General features: G+C 47.5%; 1 protein-coding gene across 1 annotated transcript; it reads left to right on the top strand.

The window, feature by feature from the left end:
• Positions 1–7,938: 7,938 nt before the first annotated feature.
• LOC101533336 (olfactory receptor 1361-like) lies at positions 7,939–8,877 on the top strand. The gene has a single exon (XM_012927446.2). It carries the CDS (start codon positions 7,939–7,941, stop codon positions 8,875–8,877), a length of 939 nt encoding a protein of 312 aa, XP_012782900.2.
• The last annotated feature ends 8,283 nt before the right edge of the window (positions 8,878–17,160 follow it).

Raw genomic sequence — 17,160 nt, forward strand, 5'->3', positions numbered from 1 at the left:
TCATTTTTGTAAACATTTATTTTTATTGGAAAGGTAGATTTTTAAAACAGACTTATTTTTTATTGTAAAGATAGATCAGATTTATAGACAGGAGAGACAGAAAGATTTTCTATCTCCTGGTTCACTTCCCAAATGGCCACAACTGGAGTTGAGCTGATCCTAAGCCAGGAGCCTGGAGTTCCCTCTGGATCTCCCACACAGGTGCAGGGTCCCAAGGCTTTGTGCCGTCCTCGACTGCTTTCCCAGGTCACAGGCGGGGAGCTGGATGGGAAGTGGAGCAGTCGGGACATGAGCAGCACCCATATTGGATGCTGGTACTTGTAGGTCGAGTATTAGCCAGTTGAACCAATGCACCAGCCCCTCACATTAATTTTTTTAAAAAGAATTATTTATGTATTTGAAAGCCAGAGTTACAGAGAGAGAGAGAGGGAGAGAGAGAGAGAGACAGAGACAGAGACAGAGACAGAGACAGAGAAAGAGAAAGAGAAAGAGAAAGAGAAAGAGAAAGAGAAAGAGAAAGAGAAAGAGAAAGAGAAAGAGAAAGAGATGAGACAGAGAGGTTTCCCATCTGCTGGTTCACTTCCTTGATGGCCACAACAGCTGGAGGCGGGCCTGTCTAAAGCCAGGAGCCAGGAGCTTCTTCAGAATCTACCACATGGGAGTGGGGGCCTAAGCACGTGGGTCACATTTCACTGCTTTCCAAGGCTGTTAGCAGGAGCTGGATGGAAAGTGGAGCAGCCAGGACTTGAACTGGTGCCCATGCAGGATGCTGGCACCACAGGTGGCAGGTTTACCTGCTATATCATAAAACCAGCCATCTCACATTCATTCTTAAAGCTTTTGTGCATTTATACATTTAACATATCCTTATTGTGGAATGGTTTAGAAAATGCAGATAATTATATCGAAGAAAGGGTAAACTTCAAATAATCCCACCATTCACTTGATGATCTTCAATAATAGTTTGCACATTTCTTTGTTTTTTTTGTGTGTGGGGGGGGGGCGGCGAGGTTTTTTTTTAATCATCAGATCCATAACCCTCAAAACCCAGCCCCATGGTGGGCAGTCCTCCTTGCTCTGCTCTACCCCACAGCCAGGGTAGACAAGTCGTCTGGAGGACCTCTGCAGGGCAGGCTGGCCTAGATGCGTGGTGTGAGCAGTGCAACTCTGGCTGCCACAGGCCTCTCCTGCAGCCAGAGTTGAGGGACAGGTGCCTGTGGAAGGGAGGCCTGCCTGGTCTCAGAAGAAAGCTCTCTGGCTCCCAGCCAAGGAATGGTTCAAGCACACCGGTCAGGGACCGGAAGGCCAGAGGGAAGAAGAGAGGCATGGGAAGGGGGTGTTACCTCAAGGGAAAAGGGTCAGCTGGTCTCCTTCTGTTGGAAGTAGGAAAGGGAACACATTGAAATTACACATAATGGGCCCGACGCGATGGCCTAGCAGCTAAAGTCCTCACCTTGAACGCGCCGGGATCCCATATAGGCACCGCTTCTAATCCCAGCAGCTCCACTTCCCATCCAGCTCCCTGCTTGTGGCCTGGGAAGGCAGTTGAGGATGGCCCAAAGTCTTGGGACCCTGCACCCATGTGGGAGACCTGGAGCAAGTTCCTGGCTCCTGGCTTTGGATCAGCACAGCTCTGGCCATTGCAGTTACTTGGGGAGTGAAACATCAGACGGAAGATCTTCCTCTCTGTCTCTCCTCCTCTCTGTATATCTGACTTTCTAATATAAATAAATTAAAAAATTACATATAATACATAAATTGTGTATAATGCTACATTTTTTTGGGGGGGTTGACAGTCCATATGTGAAAATTTCACACTTATTATTAAAAACCCTTCAAAAATTATCTTTCAAAATACTACGAAGGGGCATTTAAGATCTGAACAATAATACATGATCACTATAGAAAAGTTGAAATGGAAATGAAACACAGAACTGAAAATGATGTGTAGGCACACAAAGTATCACCTTCCTCACAACTTCAAAAAAAAAACCAGACTTATTTATTTTCACTGGAAAGACAGATATACAGAGGGAAGGAGAGACAGGGAGGAACTTCTTCCACCTGCTGGTTCACTTCCCAAGTGGCTGCAACAGCCAGAGCTGCACCAATCCAAAGCCAGGAGCCAGGAACATCCTCCAGGTCTCCCACGCAGGTGCAGGGTCCCAAGGCTTTGGGCCGTCCTTGACTGCCTTCCCAGGCCACAAGCAGGGAGCTGGATGGGAAGTGGAGCTGCCGGGATATGAACTGGTGCCCATATGGGACCCCGGTGCATGCAAGACGAGCACTTTAGCTACTAGGCTACTGCACTGGGTCCAACTATCTGGCTTTTTGAAGAAAAAATACTGGAGTCAGAAGTGGGCATTTAGTCTAGTGATTCAGATGTCCTACATTTTAGGTGTGTGACACTTGTATCCAGCTTCCAACTCCAGTTTTTTTTAAAGATTTATTTTTATTGAAAGGCAGATATACAGAGAGGACGAGAAACAGGAAGATCTTCCATCCGATGGTTCACTCCCCAAGTGACCGCAGTGGCTGGAGCTGAGACAATCCAAAGCCAGGAGCCAGGAGCTCTTCTGGGTCTCCCACACGGGTGCAGGATCCAAGGCTTTGGGCCGTCCTCAACTTGCTTTTCCCAGACCACAAGCAGGGAGCTGGATGGGAAGCAGGACCGCCAGGATTAGAACCGGCGACCATATGGGATCCTAGGTGTGCAAGGCGAGGACTTTAGCCACTACGCTATCGCACCGGGCCCTCCAACTCCCGTTTCTTGATAATGCAGATATACGGAGGCAGCGGGCGATGGCTCAAGTAATGGATGTGGGAGGCCTGAGTGGAGCCTTCAATTTGCAGCTTAGATCTGGTCCAACCCTGGCCATTACAGAGTGAGCCGGCAGCTGAGTTTCAGCCTGCTTGCCTGTTCATCACGTTATACATGAAATGAAAAATTGAAGTCATCCAGTCAGCAATCTTGGATGTGCCTTGTCAGTCATGTTAATTGCTCAGCTTTTCAGATAGCTACGGCATAGTAGCCTAGTGGCTAAAGTCCTCGCCTTGTATGCACCGGGGTCCCATATGGGCACCAGTTCATATCCCGGCAGCTCCACTTCCCATCCAGCTCCCTGCTTGTGGCCTGGGAAAGCAGTTGAGGACGGCCCAAAGCCTTGGGACCCTGCACCTGCGTGGGAGACCTGGAGGATGTTCCTGGCTCCTGGCTTTGGATTGGTGCAGCTCTGGCTGTTGCAGCCACTTGGGAAGTGAACCAACAGATGGAAGAGCTGTCTTTCTCTCTGTGTTTCCTTCTCTCTGGTGGACAACATTCTGTGACTGGGCAGGGAAGCATAAAGGTTCTGACACTTTGTCCTACCCCAGGCCAGTCCTGATGGGCACAGACCTTCTGGTGCTGGACACAGCTGCCTTTCACTCTCACTTTCGCCACTGCGCAGTTCTGCGTCTGCTGCTTTCCTCCCCCAGGTGTAACGGCAAGCAAACATCTGAGATTCCAAACTTGGCCTTTGCCTGTGGCAACTGCGGAAAAAAGAGAACAGCCAAACCATGTTGCCTGACCAAAGGTTACATACTAGGACAAAGTCCATTTGCTTTGTTAGTTGACTATTCCTTAAAAAATCTCCTTGTGTTTTATTTGTAGATATTACTTTGGGAAATGTGACTGTGGCAACCTGCAACTTTGCTGCCTGCCTTTCAATATCTATTGGAAATGAAAAACTCATGTCATTCAGTTACTACTCTTTGCACTTGGCACTGCTAGCATGGGTTTCTCTTGGAAGGTCACAGATGCCATCAGCTTCTGAAACACCCTCCTCTGCCTATTTCCTGTCTCCATGCCCGTCTGGTGTTATCTCTTCCTCCTCCATCATCCTAGGCTTGTTCCTGGACTTCTTCAAGATCCGCAGGGTCCCACCTCTGACCCCTCTGCCTGGCTGCCTGCATGTTCACACCCAACATGTCCTAAGTGTAAGTCGTTATCTCTTCACGCCACCACTAGCTCTATGACATTGCTTGACACGCAGGAACACACATGCCCATGCTGTGCACCCCAGCTCATGGAATCCCCTACACTCTCCATCATCCCATGTATCCCTTCAGACACACGGTGCTCTGCATGTTACCTCCTTATGATTCCTCAAATAATTCCATATTGTAGCGGGTGGAGTTGTATCCTCTCTACCCCAAATAAAATAGAACTTCAGGTCCTAACTCCCACGACCTAGGGCTGTGACCTTAATTTGAAACAGACGTTTGTAGATATAGTCAAGAAGAGGTGGAGGATGAAAATGTGCCTATTCCAATGACTGATTTTCCATTTCATTATTATTATTATTTCTGTTAATATTTATTACAAAGTTGAGGAGGCTACAGATCCATGTGGGCCTCCGAGTTCAATTAAGTTGGCCGGCGGGGCGGGGGGAATGGGAAGGTGGGTGCGATAAATATTTCAGTTTTCTCCCTGTGTCTGCAGGGAAGGGGTTGGGGGGAGTAATACAAGACTCTTGTTGTCATACTGTTTGATCCCCACTTTAAAGAATTGGGAGACATGGGGGACATTTGGAGACACAGACAGACAAGGAGGAGGATACTGTGAAAATACTTAGGGATCCTTGCGGCATACCAGAAGCTTCTTCAGGGTCTTCCACATGAGTACAGGGTCCCAAGACTTTGGGCTGTGCTCCACTGCTTTCCCAGGGCACAGGCCGGGAGCTGAATGGGAAGTAGAGCAGCGGGGACATGAAGTGGTGCCCATATAGGATCCCAGAGCACTTGTAAGGGAAGGATTAGCCAACTGAGGCATTGTGTTGGGCCCTCTGTGCAAAGTTCTACTGCAGATATGAGGCACTGGGTCTGGGTGATGGAAAGTGTGTGATGTTTCACCAGCAACAAAGAAGTAGTGGCATTCAGTATCTGGAAGATGTTATCTTGTGTTTTTCTCCTTATCTTCCCCTCACCCCTCAACTAGGCTGTAGCTCTGCACATGCGTACCCAGTTTGATTAGTATCACCCAGGATGTACTAGTTGCTACAATGATTGGATGAATAAGTGAGTATATAACGGGATCAGTATGATGGAGAAGATCCTGCAGGGGAGAGCTCCCATCATGTTCTGTCACCAAGTACTGAAGCCTGAGGCAGAAGGAGAAGCAGCTACCCCATACACATATTGCACTATTTTAACTGTAAATTTTCCAGACCACTAAAGGTTGTTGAAAAACAAATAGTAGGTATGTTGAAATTCACGTTATTTTATTTATAAGCAAGAATTTTAAAATATTACTTTCCCAGCTTTAGTTAAAGTAAAATTCCATACTGTTGTCAAAATCCACTTCTTGTCCTGCCTGGGTTTTAGCTGAATTGCCTCGTTCAGTGACTTCCTTTCAGCAGCTAAAGGTTTGAAGTAATATGAACTAGCATCTTACTGGTTTTGTCTTTAAATATTTGATAATTTTGCTCATTTAAAATGATTTATTTATTTGAGAGAGATTTTCCAAATGCTGGTTCACTCCCAGATAGCTGCGAGGGTGGGGTCTGGTCTAGGATGAAGCCAGGAGCTTCCTCCAGGCCTCGAACAGGTGCCCAGATGGAATGCCTGTGTCGCAGGGGGTGGCCTTACATGCTATGCCACAGCTGGGGACCTCGTGCAGCCTACTTTATTAATTACGCTTTTCTGAGACTCGCTACATTCTGCACTGCGTCTAGGTGCTACCTGGAGCTGCTGGGAGACTTGGAACAGCAGCAGTTTCCAGCGGATGTGCCACGCGCAAGCGCAAGTCCCAGAAGCTCTCCAGTTGCCAGCGTAGCTTCCTCCCGGAAATGGACCTATCAGAGGTTGCATTGCCCGGCTTTCTTCGCCCCGCCTCTCCGCTTTATGCAATAATAGCAATTCTTTCTTCTGGTTGGTGTTCTCCCACCCAATTAGACGGGAGGGACGGGGCCTCATTCGGCAGGGCTCTGAGGCGCTGGCGCCGGCTCTCAGAAGGTCTGCAGGATGGGTGCGTGCGGCTAAACTACGTGTTTTTACCGCCGAGAAGCAGGTATAGAACACCAACCTTGGGCGTTTGGCAGGTCCCAGGAACCCTCCCTGCGCGGCTTGCTGTGAATCCTCTAGGTATCCCTCCACCTGTTTTACTACACTGTGTTTCACACTTCCATCTGCCAGTTACACACTTTGGAGACATTTGTGGCTTCCACCGAGTGTCGCTGAACCACTGGCTCTGGGGACAGCAGCTGTGAGGACCCCTCGCGTAGCTCTGTGACAAGGCTCAGTGCAGCCCGAATCAGCCTCCGGTCTGAACGCCGCTGCCCACTTAGATTCCATCCCCTCAGGAAGCCTGACCCAAAACCACTCAGCTAAACTACTACCAGAGTTTTGACCCAGAGGAGCTGTTCACAGATTTGTATTTTGGGTCTCTGGGGGTCCAGGAACTGGAGGCCCCCCTCAGAACTGGGAAGACGTCTCCAGAGAAGTCCGCTCTGGGAGCCTGGGCTTCCTCAGACCCAACATGCTGTGAACTCGCTCAGGGACCATCCCTCAGTGACACTATGGGATGCTTAAAGGATCAAGCAAGGCTCCGAAAAGTACCCTGCCATCCTTATTTGTAGATATATCCCTAGCTATGTGTTGTAAATGGGAAGATAGAAACTGAAAGATTCATTCAAATAACGATGAAATACCCAAGGTGTTTAAGCTTACAAAGGTACGAGGGCCAGTGTTGTGGCTAATTGGGTAAACCACTGCTTGGGACAGCAACATCCCATATCAGAGTCCTGGTTGAGTCTCAGCAACTGTTAGCCAATTCCTGCCTGATGCAAATGGGAAAGTGGAAGATGGCTCAAGATTTGACCCTGCTATCAATGGTGAATAAATGGATAGAGTTTCTGGGTCCTGGCTTTGGTTTGACCAGAGTTGGCTGCTGTAGCCATTTGGAGAGTGACCAGAGGATAGAAGATTTCTGTCTCCCCTTCAGTTGCTCAGCCTTTCAAATTATACACACACACACACACACACACATATGATTAAATGCATATTTGTAGTAAGAAGATAGCAATAAAAAGTGTAACCGACTAAAAACCTGTAAAAATGGGCCTGGAGGAACAGGATGAGGTCTTAGGGAATTTTCCCTGGGACTGTGTCCCATTGCTTTCTATCCCAGGGCTGATGCAGGAGTTAGGTCACATACTCTACCATCATTGCCAAGTCTACAGGGATTGGGAGAGATGTGGGACACTTACACCGAGCTCTTCGTAATGAGACTCTGAGGGAGTCTGGTCCCAGGGGCCACAGAAGCTACTGTAAACACCTGTCTGTGACTCCCCAAAACGTCTTCCTGCACGGAGGGTGAAGGCTGTGAAGATCTCTTCCCTCATGGAGCAGCTGTCTGTATTTCCAAGACTTTCCCATCCTTAGACCGAAGGGGAATATTGGTCAGTTCCTCCAAGGTGACATGTGCTTGACATCACCGGTGCCAGTGTGTGCAGGTACTGCAGCCACAATGGGGATGTCAGTGCTTGCTGTAATGAGTGCAGGTCTTTGAGGAAGGCCCTTGCTAAATCTTCCCCATATAGGCAGCTCTACTGTGTCTCTTCTCTCTATGAGCTGTTAAGGCCAGAGAGAAGGTTCAGTGAGACTCAGCTTGGGAATGGTATGAGACCTCCACAGTGGCAGAGCAGGACTGTGTGTGCCTGCCTGTGGGCTTCATGTGAACGTTGAGAACATGGAAAGCTCAAGTGCAAAGCCAGCATCATAATCGAGGACTGGGGTGGGGATGGAGGCTGTAGGGACCAGGGATGGACTCTGACTTAGCAACTCAAACACAGGCTCCACTAGCATGTGCATGACTGGATCTTGCCTTGCTGAATTGAGTCCCTCAGCTTCAGCTTTACTGTCCTGTGTTTCTCTTCTCTGTCTGCATCCGTGCTCAGCCCCATGAGCGGGGCCAACCAGTCGAGCGTCTCCGAGTTCCTCCTCCTGGGGCTCTCCCGGCAGCCGCAGCAGCAGCAGCTGCTGTTCGTGCTCTTCCTGAGCATGTACCTGGCCACGGTCCTGGGCAACCTGCTCATCCTCCTGGCCATCAGCACCGACGCGCGCCTGCACACCCCCATGTACTTCTTCCTCAGCAACCTGTCCTTCGTGGACGTCTGCTTCTCCTCCACCACCGTCCCCAAGATGCTGGCCAATCACGTCCTTGGGTCTCAGGCCATCTCCTTCTCTGGCTGTCTCACTCAGATGTACTTTGTTTTCTTGTTTGTGGACATGGACAATTTCCTCCTGGCTGTGATGGCCTATGACCGCTTTGTGGCTGTGTGCCACCCCCTGCATTACACAACAAAGATGACCCGTCAGCTCTGTGTCCTCATGGTTGCTGGGTCGTGGATCGTTGGCAACTTAAATGTCTTGTTGCACACCCTGCTGATGGCGCAACTCTCGTTTTGTGGGGACAATGCCATCCCCCACTTCTTCTGTGAAATCGCTGCTCTCCTGAAACTCTCCTGCTCGGACACACAGCTCAACGAGATGATGATTCTTGTTGAAGCAGGGCTGGTCATGATCGCCCCGTTTGTTTGCATCCTGGTGTCCTATGTCTTCATTGCTGGTGCTGTGCTGAGAGTGCCCTCCCTTGGGGGCAGGTGGAAAGCCTTCTCCACCTGCGGCTCCCACCTGGCCGTGGTTTCCCTCTTCTATGGGACCATCATATTTCTGTACTTCAGCCCATCAGCCTCACACTCATCTGAGAACGTTATAGCATCTGCTGTGCTGTTCACAGTGGTGACCCCCATGCTGAACCCTTTTATTTACAGCCTGAGGAATAAAGACATAAAAATTGCTCTTGGAAAAGTAGTTACCATGAGATTTTTCTTCACTTAATAATGACATAGGCCAGGAAAATCTCCAGAGAAAGCAAATAATTCATCACTAAGAAGTTAAAGTTTTTATTTTTCTCCAGTGGGAAGTTTATATTTTGTAAAGGAAACCGATACTATTCATCTTTAGAGTATAAAGGTCTTAACACAGATTATTTAGGATCGAGATGGAAACGTTCTTTCTGCTTTAATAAAATGACTTGATGACTCTGTTCTTCTCTTTCCACCTCAACACACCCAGACTGCAGCTGGCTAACGTGGGCATTTAGTATATTGTGTTTGTTTCTCTATAAAAGTGAGAACATGCTGCATTGTGGAACAGTACGTATCTCAGGAAGAAGATGCCTGCGAGGAATTTTAAGAACTGGGATTGTGTGTGTTGATGCTGTTGAGGAACTAGGAGTTGCCTTGTGGATCTGGATTAGTAGTCTTTTTATAGTAACACTAATTTTGACTGGATAATTTAATATATTTTTTATCTAGAATGAAAGAAGATTAAGTAAAGGTGTCTTTGGCAAAGAAGCAGGACTGCTCATACAGTCAGCTTTCAGGGATATTTGATCATGTTTGTGGCTGGGATGATATTCTGTGTTGAGCTTCAGTGTGATTGCTGTTTCTGACTCCACCACAATCAGCAAATGGACTTTTTTCGAACCTGACATTCTGTGAAATTCAGTGTCATCTCTGCAGAGTTTCATGTCCCTGCTCAGCTCTTGAGTATCAGGGCTGTCTGCTGTGTCACACTGCACACACTTGGGTGAGAATGTTTGATGAGAGAGCAGACTTACTAGGACAAGAAAGGAGGGGCTTATCCAGGGCTGCTTCTGCCATTTATTTAAACTTATTGTTTTTGTTTTGTTTAAGATTTATTTAGTTATTTCTCACAGAGAGCACTGGCTACCAATGTGTCCTAGGCATCTTTCTAATTCCTTCCATTGTAATTAGTTCTAGGGAGTACAGGAGCAAACCTGCAACCACTAGCATGCTAGACAAGTATTTTACCAGTGGAGCCACACAGCAGCAGCCTATTTAGTTGTTTTAAAATAGTTAGAGAGAGGGCCCAGCAGCTTGGCCTAGTGGCTAAAGTCCTCGCCTTGAACACGCCGAGATCCCATATGGGCACAGGTTCTAATCCCAGCAGCTCCACTTCCCATCCAGCTCCCTGCTTGTGGCCTGGGAAAGCAGTTGAGGACGGCCCAAAGCCTTGGGACCCTGCACCCATGTGGGAGGCCTGGAAGAAGTTCCAGGTTCCCAGCTTCGGATCAGCGCAGTACTGGCCGTTGCGCTCACTTGGGGAGTGAATCATAGGACGGAAGATCTTCCTCTCTGTCTCTTCTCCTCTCTGTATATCTGAGTTTGTATTAAAAATAAATAAATCTGGGCCCGACGGCGTGGCCTAGTGGCTAAAGTCCTCGCCTTGAATGCCCCGGGATCCCATATGAGCGCTGGTTCTAATCCCGGCAGCTCCACTTCCCATCCAGCTCTCTGCTTGTGGCCTGGGAAAGCAGTTGAGGATGGCCCAAAGCTTTGGGACCCTGCACCCGCGTGGGAGACCTGGAAGAGGTTCCAGGTTCCCGGCATCGGATTGGCGCGTACCGGCCCGTTGCGGCTCACTTGGGGAGTGAAACATCGGACGGAAGATCTTCCTCTCTGTCTCTCCTCCTCTCTGTATATCTGGCTTTCCAATAACAATAAAATCTTTTTAAAAAAAAATCTTTTTTAAAAAAGCAAAAAATAAATAAGAGAGAGAGAGGGAGCAACGTCTTCCATCTACTGGGCCACTCCTGCAGTGGCTGTAGCTGTGCTAGAAGCCAGGAATTCCATTCTGGTTTCCCACTTGGTGGCAGGGTTCATCTTCAGAAGTTGACCAATGCTTATATGGCACACTGGCATGGCATGCTGTGGCTTAGTGTGCTATACCACAACACTGATCCAGAAAGCTATTAAATACTGCCCAGATGCCCCCCAGGACGTTTTTACATTATATATATTTATATATTTTATAATATATTTTTTATAGTTTTCTCCTATCAGGGAATGAGATCTCATTATTATTACATCCTAGCTCTGGCTGTTGTAGGCATTTAGGGGAGTGACCTGGTAGATGAAGATTTCGATTTGACTGTCTTTCTCAGTCTTTCTGTTTTTCAAATAACAAGTTAAAAATGCATGTAGGAAGATTAATTTAAGTAAAGGTGACCTCAAGGCATCTATGCAATTTTGCATCCTGATTTTTTACTTATTGTTTCTAGGATATCCAATGCATTAGAAATGTAATATTTACAGTTGCAGGGTATTTCATAACATGGACATATGATAACTCATTTAGATAATCCCCAACTTAAGCAGAGCAAACTCACTACAAGTGTAGACTATGCAACAGTTGTCAGCAGGCTCACAGCACTTTGTCTCAGGAACATTTCCACAGGTGACTGCTGTGAGTCACTTCAACAGCAGGAGCCTTGGATCACGTCCCTTTATCCACTCTCTGCACAGTAACTCTGGCCTTTTCTGTCACAGATCTCACCTGTCCTGCTTCGTGAGGAAACAGCCCAGAACTCCCTGTTGCAGTGTGTCAGCCATGCCCTGGTGTGAGAAGATGTGTTGTTGTGGATTGTGTGTGTGCTACCTTTGCCCTTTGAACCCCTTGTTGGCTCATGTCCTAATTGTTCAGTGATAAAAGTCCTGTATTGGGCTTATTTGTGGTGCGGGTTTGCTGGTTAAATACCAGATGTTATCTTTAACTAGTGTGAATTACAAAAAGGATTATATATTCAACGTGAGATGGTTTCTTTTTCAAGCATTTGTTTCAAAAGTTACACACACACAGACGCAGAGGGCGGGGATAGAGAGGGATTTTCTCTCTGGCTGTTTTGCTCCTTAAGTGGCCATGACGGCCAGTGCTGGGCCAGCCATTCTGGACAGTGCTGGCCAAGCCAGGAGGTTCCTCTCCATCTCCCACATGCATGGCAGAGTCCAAACACTTGGTCTATCTTTTGCTGTTTTCCCAGGTCTTTAGCAGGGATTGGACCCGAAATGAATAGCCTAAAACAAACAAACAAACAAACAAACAAATAACAAGAAATGAATAGCCTAGACAAGAACTGCTGCCTGTATGTGACGTTGGTGGTGTCGGTGGAGGCTTTACCCGCTGTGCAACAATGCCAGCTGCAGATGGTTTTCCATAAGAATGGCTCACTTTCTGTGTGCCCAGTAAGAAACCATTCAGAGCTCGGACTCTGCTGGGAAGGTGAGTCTGTCCACCTCGCATCGATTCTGAATATAGTTTTATTATACAGCTTAAATACATCCTTGTGATAGAATGTTTTAGAAAATTATAGAAATTATGAAGGAAGTCAACATTTCTAATAATCACATCATTGAATAAGCCTCAATAAATACTTTGTGCATTTGTATCCAGTTAATCTCCTTTGCACAATAATCAATGTACTTATATCTATTCATGCATAAATTTGGTCACATTCTATACAAAATGCTGGATTACCTGTGTGGGTCCAACATTTACTGTGTAAGGTTTTATATCTGTTATTAGAAGCCATTCTTGTTAGAGTGCTGCACATGCCCTGGGTCGGGGCTGGTGGCATCCCAGCTGTTGCTTGCCTGCACTAGTGCTGATCTCCTTTTATGCAACAGACAACCATTTTCCTGATTGATGCCTTTGCATTTGGTTAGATAGGCAAGGTTGGGACCTTGGTTGGCAGTTGTCTTGCTCTCTTTACTACAGGTACCGCAGGTTGGGACCCTGGCATGACTGTTGTTCTTCACTGTGGCTGCTGTCTCAGGCACTTCTGTCCGATACAGGAATAGGTATCCCAGGTTGGTGCTTACCAAACCTGAACCATGGATATTTTCCGGGTCCCTCACTATCCAGTCCCTGACTCATCTGCCCCTCCATTTCGAACTTCTGAGGTTCCAGAGATAGGACTGGAGGAGTTGAATGTCTCATATGCAATGTGGATGTCCTGTAACATGGGCTGGGGGCTGGCAGTGCAAAACCCAGTCAGTGTTCATGGATCCAGCCCCTCTCAGAGCGCAGGCTCTGATTTCACCCAGCTTTGACCCCTATAGGTTCATGTGCTGGAAGCTTGGTTCTTTTTTTTTTTTTTTTTGAAGATTTATTTATTTTACTACAAAGTCAGATATACAGAGAGGAGGAGAGACAGAGAGGAAGATCTTCCGTCCGATGATTCACTCCCCAAGTGAGCCGCAATGGCCGGTGCTGTGCCGATCCGAAGCCAGGAACCTGGAACCTCTTCCAGGTCTCCTACGCAGGTGCAGGGTCCCAAGGCATTGGGCCATCCTCGACTGCTTTTCCAGGCCACAAGCAGGGAGCTGGATGGGAAGTGGAGGTGCTGGGATTAGAACCTGTGCCCATATGGGATCCCGGGGCATTCAAGGCGAGGACTTTAGCCGCTAGGCCAAGCCGCCAGGCCCCCAAAGCTTGGTTCTTAATGTAAGTGCATTTGAGAAGTGGTGGACTTGTAAGCCTCTCCCAGTGTCAGGGTCTTTATGACATCCCAGGCAGCACTTTGCACAAGATGACATCGGTGGAAAAATCTGTGGTGAGCATGGATACATGAATGTATGTAAATGAAGAAAATTCAGCTAGTAGACAGAGATGCTTAACCAACGTGAGGTTGAAGGATGCACAGAATGTGTGTGAGGGGTGTGTGAGTCTATTCACTAAGTTGTCATCCTGCAAACATGGTCTCTAAGAAGGTCCCCACTCAATAGTGACGGGCATGATGGCTAGTTGCCAAGGTGACTTCCCAGGACCTGACCTTGTGTAATCCCTTCCTGTGTTGCCCGGGATGAATATGAAGGCTGAGAGAACACCAGTTCTTCTGTGTGAGGACATTAGCTCAGTGGAGAGGTCCAGGGAGCAGCTGTGAAGTGAAGGAGTCTCTTGGAGTCAGAGGTACAGCCCAAGCCAGCCTCCAGGACTGAGTCCCTGAGGTCCACTTACCTGCTGCCTCATGGGGAAACCTGACCCAGAACCACTCAGCTAAACCATGACCAGCATCCTGACCACATGGTGTGTGATAGATGTTTGCTGTTCATATTATATTATCCAGGTTTGGAAAAATTTGGTAACTCAAACAAGGGTAAGTGTGGGTAACTAACAGCACAGGGTAAGGCTGGTATCTGTGGGATTCGTTGGTATTTATTTATACATAATACCTGCAAATAATTAACCTTATGGACATAATGATTTTTTTTGTGACTCATTTTGTAGCTACTTTTCACATTTGACCTGCTGTGTTACCAGATACTCCTACTCAAGGCTTCTTCAAAAGCTTATGGTAAGGCCCAGTGCAGTAGCCTAGCAGCTAAAGTCCTTGGCTTGCTCGTGCTGGGATCCCATATGATGCTGGTTCGTGTCTTTGGGAGCTCTTATCCAGCTCCCTGCTTGTGGCCTGGGAAAACAGTCCAGAACGGCCCAAAAGCTTGAGACCTTGCATCCGGGTGGAAGACCCGGAAGAGGTTGCTGGCTCCTGGCTTCGGATCAGCTCAGCCATTTGGGGAGTGAGCCAGCCGATGGAAGATCTGTCTCTCTTCCTCTCTGTATATCTGACTTTCTATAAAAATAAATAAAATTATTAAAAAGTTTATGGTAAATGGATTTAAAAAATCTATTTGGGGACACAGGATTTTGAAATCTGTACATCATTTTTTCAGCATGTGCCTTTAGACATCTCCTTGTGCATGTATTTACATATGTCAGCTGTTTCTGTTCTTTTGACTCCCTCTGTGGTGTGCACATACACAGGCTGTGTAGTTACTGGTTAGTTTCTAGGTTTGTCTCAGAAGTTCCAGTCCAGCATGATGGATTACGATGGGAGCAGAGGAGATCCTGGTTGTGTACCTGGATGCCATAATGGGTAGGATTGTGAGTCGTGCTCCTGCTGTGAGGATGGTGATGGTTGCGTTATGGCAGGCCGGCGGATTCCTTTTCCACTGAGGAGCACGTTGTGGAGGGGTGTGGAGGTGGTGGTTGTGCAGTACAGGGTTGAATCCTGTGGTCATTCCTCAGGCTTCTTGGCTTCCCAAGTTCCGCATCCCCTTGCTCAGCTTAGGTAACCATCGACCTCATAATTCTTGGGGTGAGAGCCTGCCTCACCCTATAAGAAGCCCTGGATAACTTATTTCCCAGCTGCTTTTGCAGCCAATATGTGGACACGTGAATGCACCTCAGATACCCTTGATTCTTTTCCTGAGAAAAGAGGAGAGCAGGGTGATCTTTCTCTGGCCATAGCGGCCACTAGCAGTGGCTTCTGGTAGAATCCCACGTCTGGTGAAAGCTGTGTCCATGCCGTGGGCTGCAACATTTGGGCTTGGAGGTAGCAGCAGTGTTAGTACGTCAGTCAGACCCGTGTTTGGCTCCATGTGGGCCTCCCACTGCTGTGTGGTCTTGTGCTCCAGCGGCACAGTGCTGTAATGGTTCGTGCTATAGTTCAATATGTCCTCCAACATCCTTAAGTTGGAGCTCTAATGACCAACGTGACAGTATGAAGTGATTTTTCCCCTTCCAGATGAGTAGGTTCTGGGGGTTCTTATGTCATGAATGTAGCAATAACATTATCTCGGGGTGGGTTTCTCATAAAAGTGATTCATTTAGCCGACAGACTGCTTGCCGTCTCTCCCTTGCTTGCCTTCTCTTGCCATGCAGTTTCTTTTCTCAGAAAGACCTTCACGGTATGCAGCTCCCGTTAAGAGTTACCACCTTTCAGAACGGAGAATCACATAAATCTGCGCTTTACGCATCATCCAGGCTGTGGAATTCTGTTAGAAGATGGAAAAAAGAGTCTGAAACAACATTCATCGCTAATTTCACAGAACTATTTTATGCTTAGCTCAGCAAGACTTGCTTGCTACCTGCTGCTCAGTGAAAGATGCCATGATTCAGCCAATCATCAGAAAGCGATTGGAGCCCTGGACAGGACAGCTCTCAACATTTCTTCTACTCACCTCTATTCCTCTCTGTGTCGTTTCATGTTTTAAATCTTGCATTAGACTTTTGCTTCTTCACCTGTGCAATAGCCAGTGGAATGTTGCATCTGGATTTTTAGCATACTTAGGATGACCTGTCGCCCTTCAGTCCCGGTTCCAGGTTCCATAGTCCAATCACAATTTGTTCCTGGAAGGGGCTGATGGACATCCTGGAAGGTCTTGGATCAGAGGCCTATTCTTAGTAAAGTGTAGCACGTGACATGGGAAGCCATCCTCAAGGAAGGCTACTGAAGGCGAGCATTCTCCTCAATGGCAGTGTGTTATGTACTGCTGGAAGTTGCTCTTCATGCAGCATTATAAGTGATTTTTCTTTACACCCAGTGCTTTAAGGAATTAAGTATAACTTTGTCTTGCCCTGCCCCTAGTATCGCTGTCTTTCTGTAGGAGATGACCAGACAGGAAAACAAAATGAGCTGGTCGTCCAGATAACCCTGCAATGATCCCAACCCTTTCACAACTGACTATTCACAACCTATAGAAATAAAGTCAAGGTCAGGAAGGCAGTGTAGTTTGAAATCTGAGGGAGTTTTCTCTTGGAGCTGTTTCCATCCAGATTGCTATCTCTGTAAGTTCTTACATAAGCAACGTAGTCCACAGGGACCAGAAAATGGGACAAGTACTTTCTGCTTGTTACTAACAAGGCTCCTGGGGAGTCTGGTCCCAGCGGCCATGCAGACTCCTGAAAACACCTGTCTGACTCCCCCATCTTCTGGCTCGGAGGGCAGAGGCTGTAAACCTGCCTGTGCTCTGCAGGCTTTGCAACCCTTAGACTAAAGAGGAAAAGTGACCAGTTCTTCTGAGGGGAAGGGTACATAATGACCATCTCACAAACACCTCCAGGTATGATTCAACTGTGGAAATGTCAATATTTCTTTATCAATGGGAATGTTCTTGGAAGAACCACCCAAATCTTCCCCAGCCAGTGAGGTGTAGTAAGAACCTAGACTCCCACCTGCTTGAGTTTAGGATAAAAATGGCTATAATCAGCCTTCCTCCTGTCCTTACTGTGGAGTGAGAGAAAGCTCAAGAGTGCTGGGAGGCCAGTGCACTTGAGAGAAGGGCAGTCCACCTGCCTGGCCTAAAAGTAGGTGGCATCTAGGATCAGGTGTTGACAGGTGTTGGATGGACTAGGAGCAGATACTGACTGATCAACATTTTCTAGTACATGGCCACACCTGGAGCTTGATCGGTGGCTTTCACACCCCCATAGTCTATGTTTCTGACCTCTATGTTCTGTGTATCCGTGCTCAGCCCC

The sequence above is a fragment of the Ochotona princeps genome, chromosome 24 (genome assembly GCF_030435755.1).
Source record: "Ochotona princeps isolate mOchPri1 chromosome 24, mOchPri1.hap1, whole genome shotgun sequence".
NCBI classification, from domain to species: Eukaryota; Metazoa; Chordata; class Mammalia; order Lagomorpha; family Ochotonidae; genus Ochotona; species Ochotona princeps.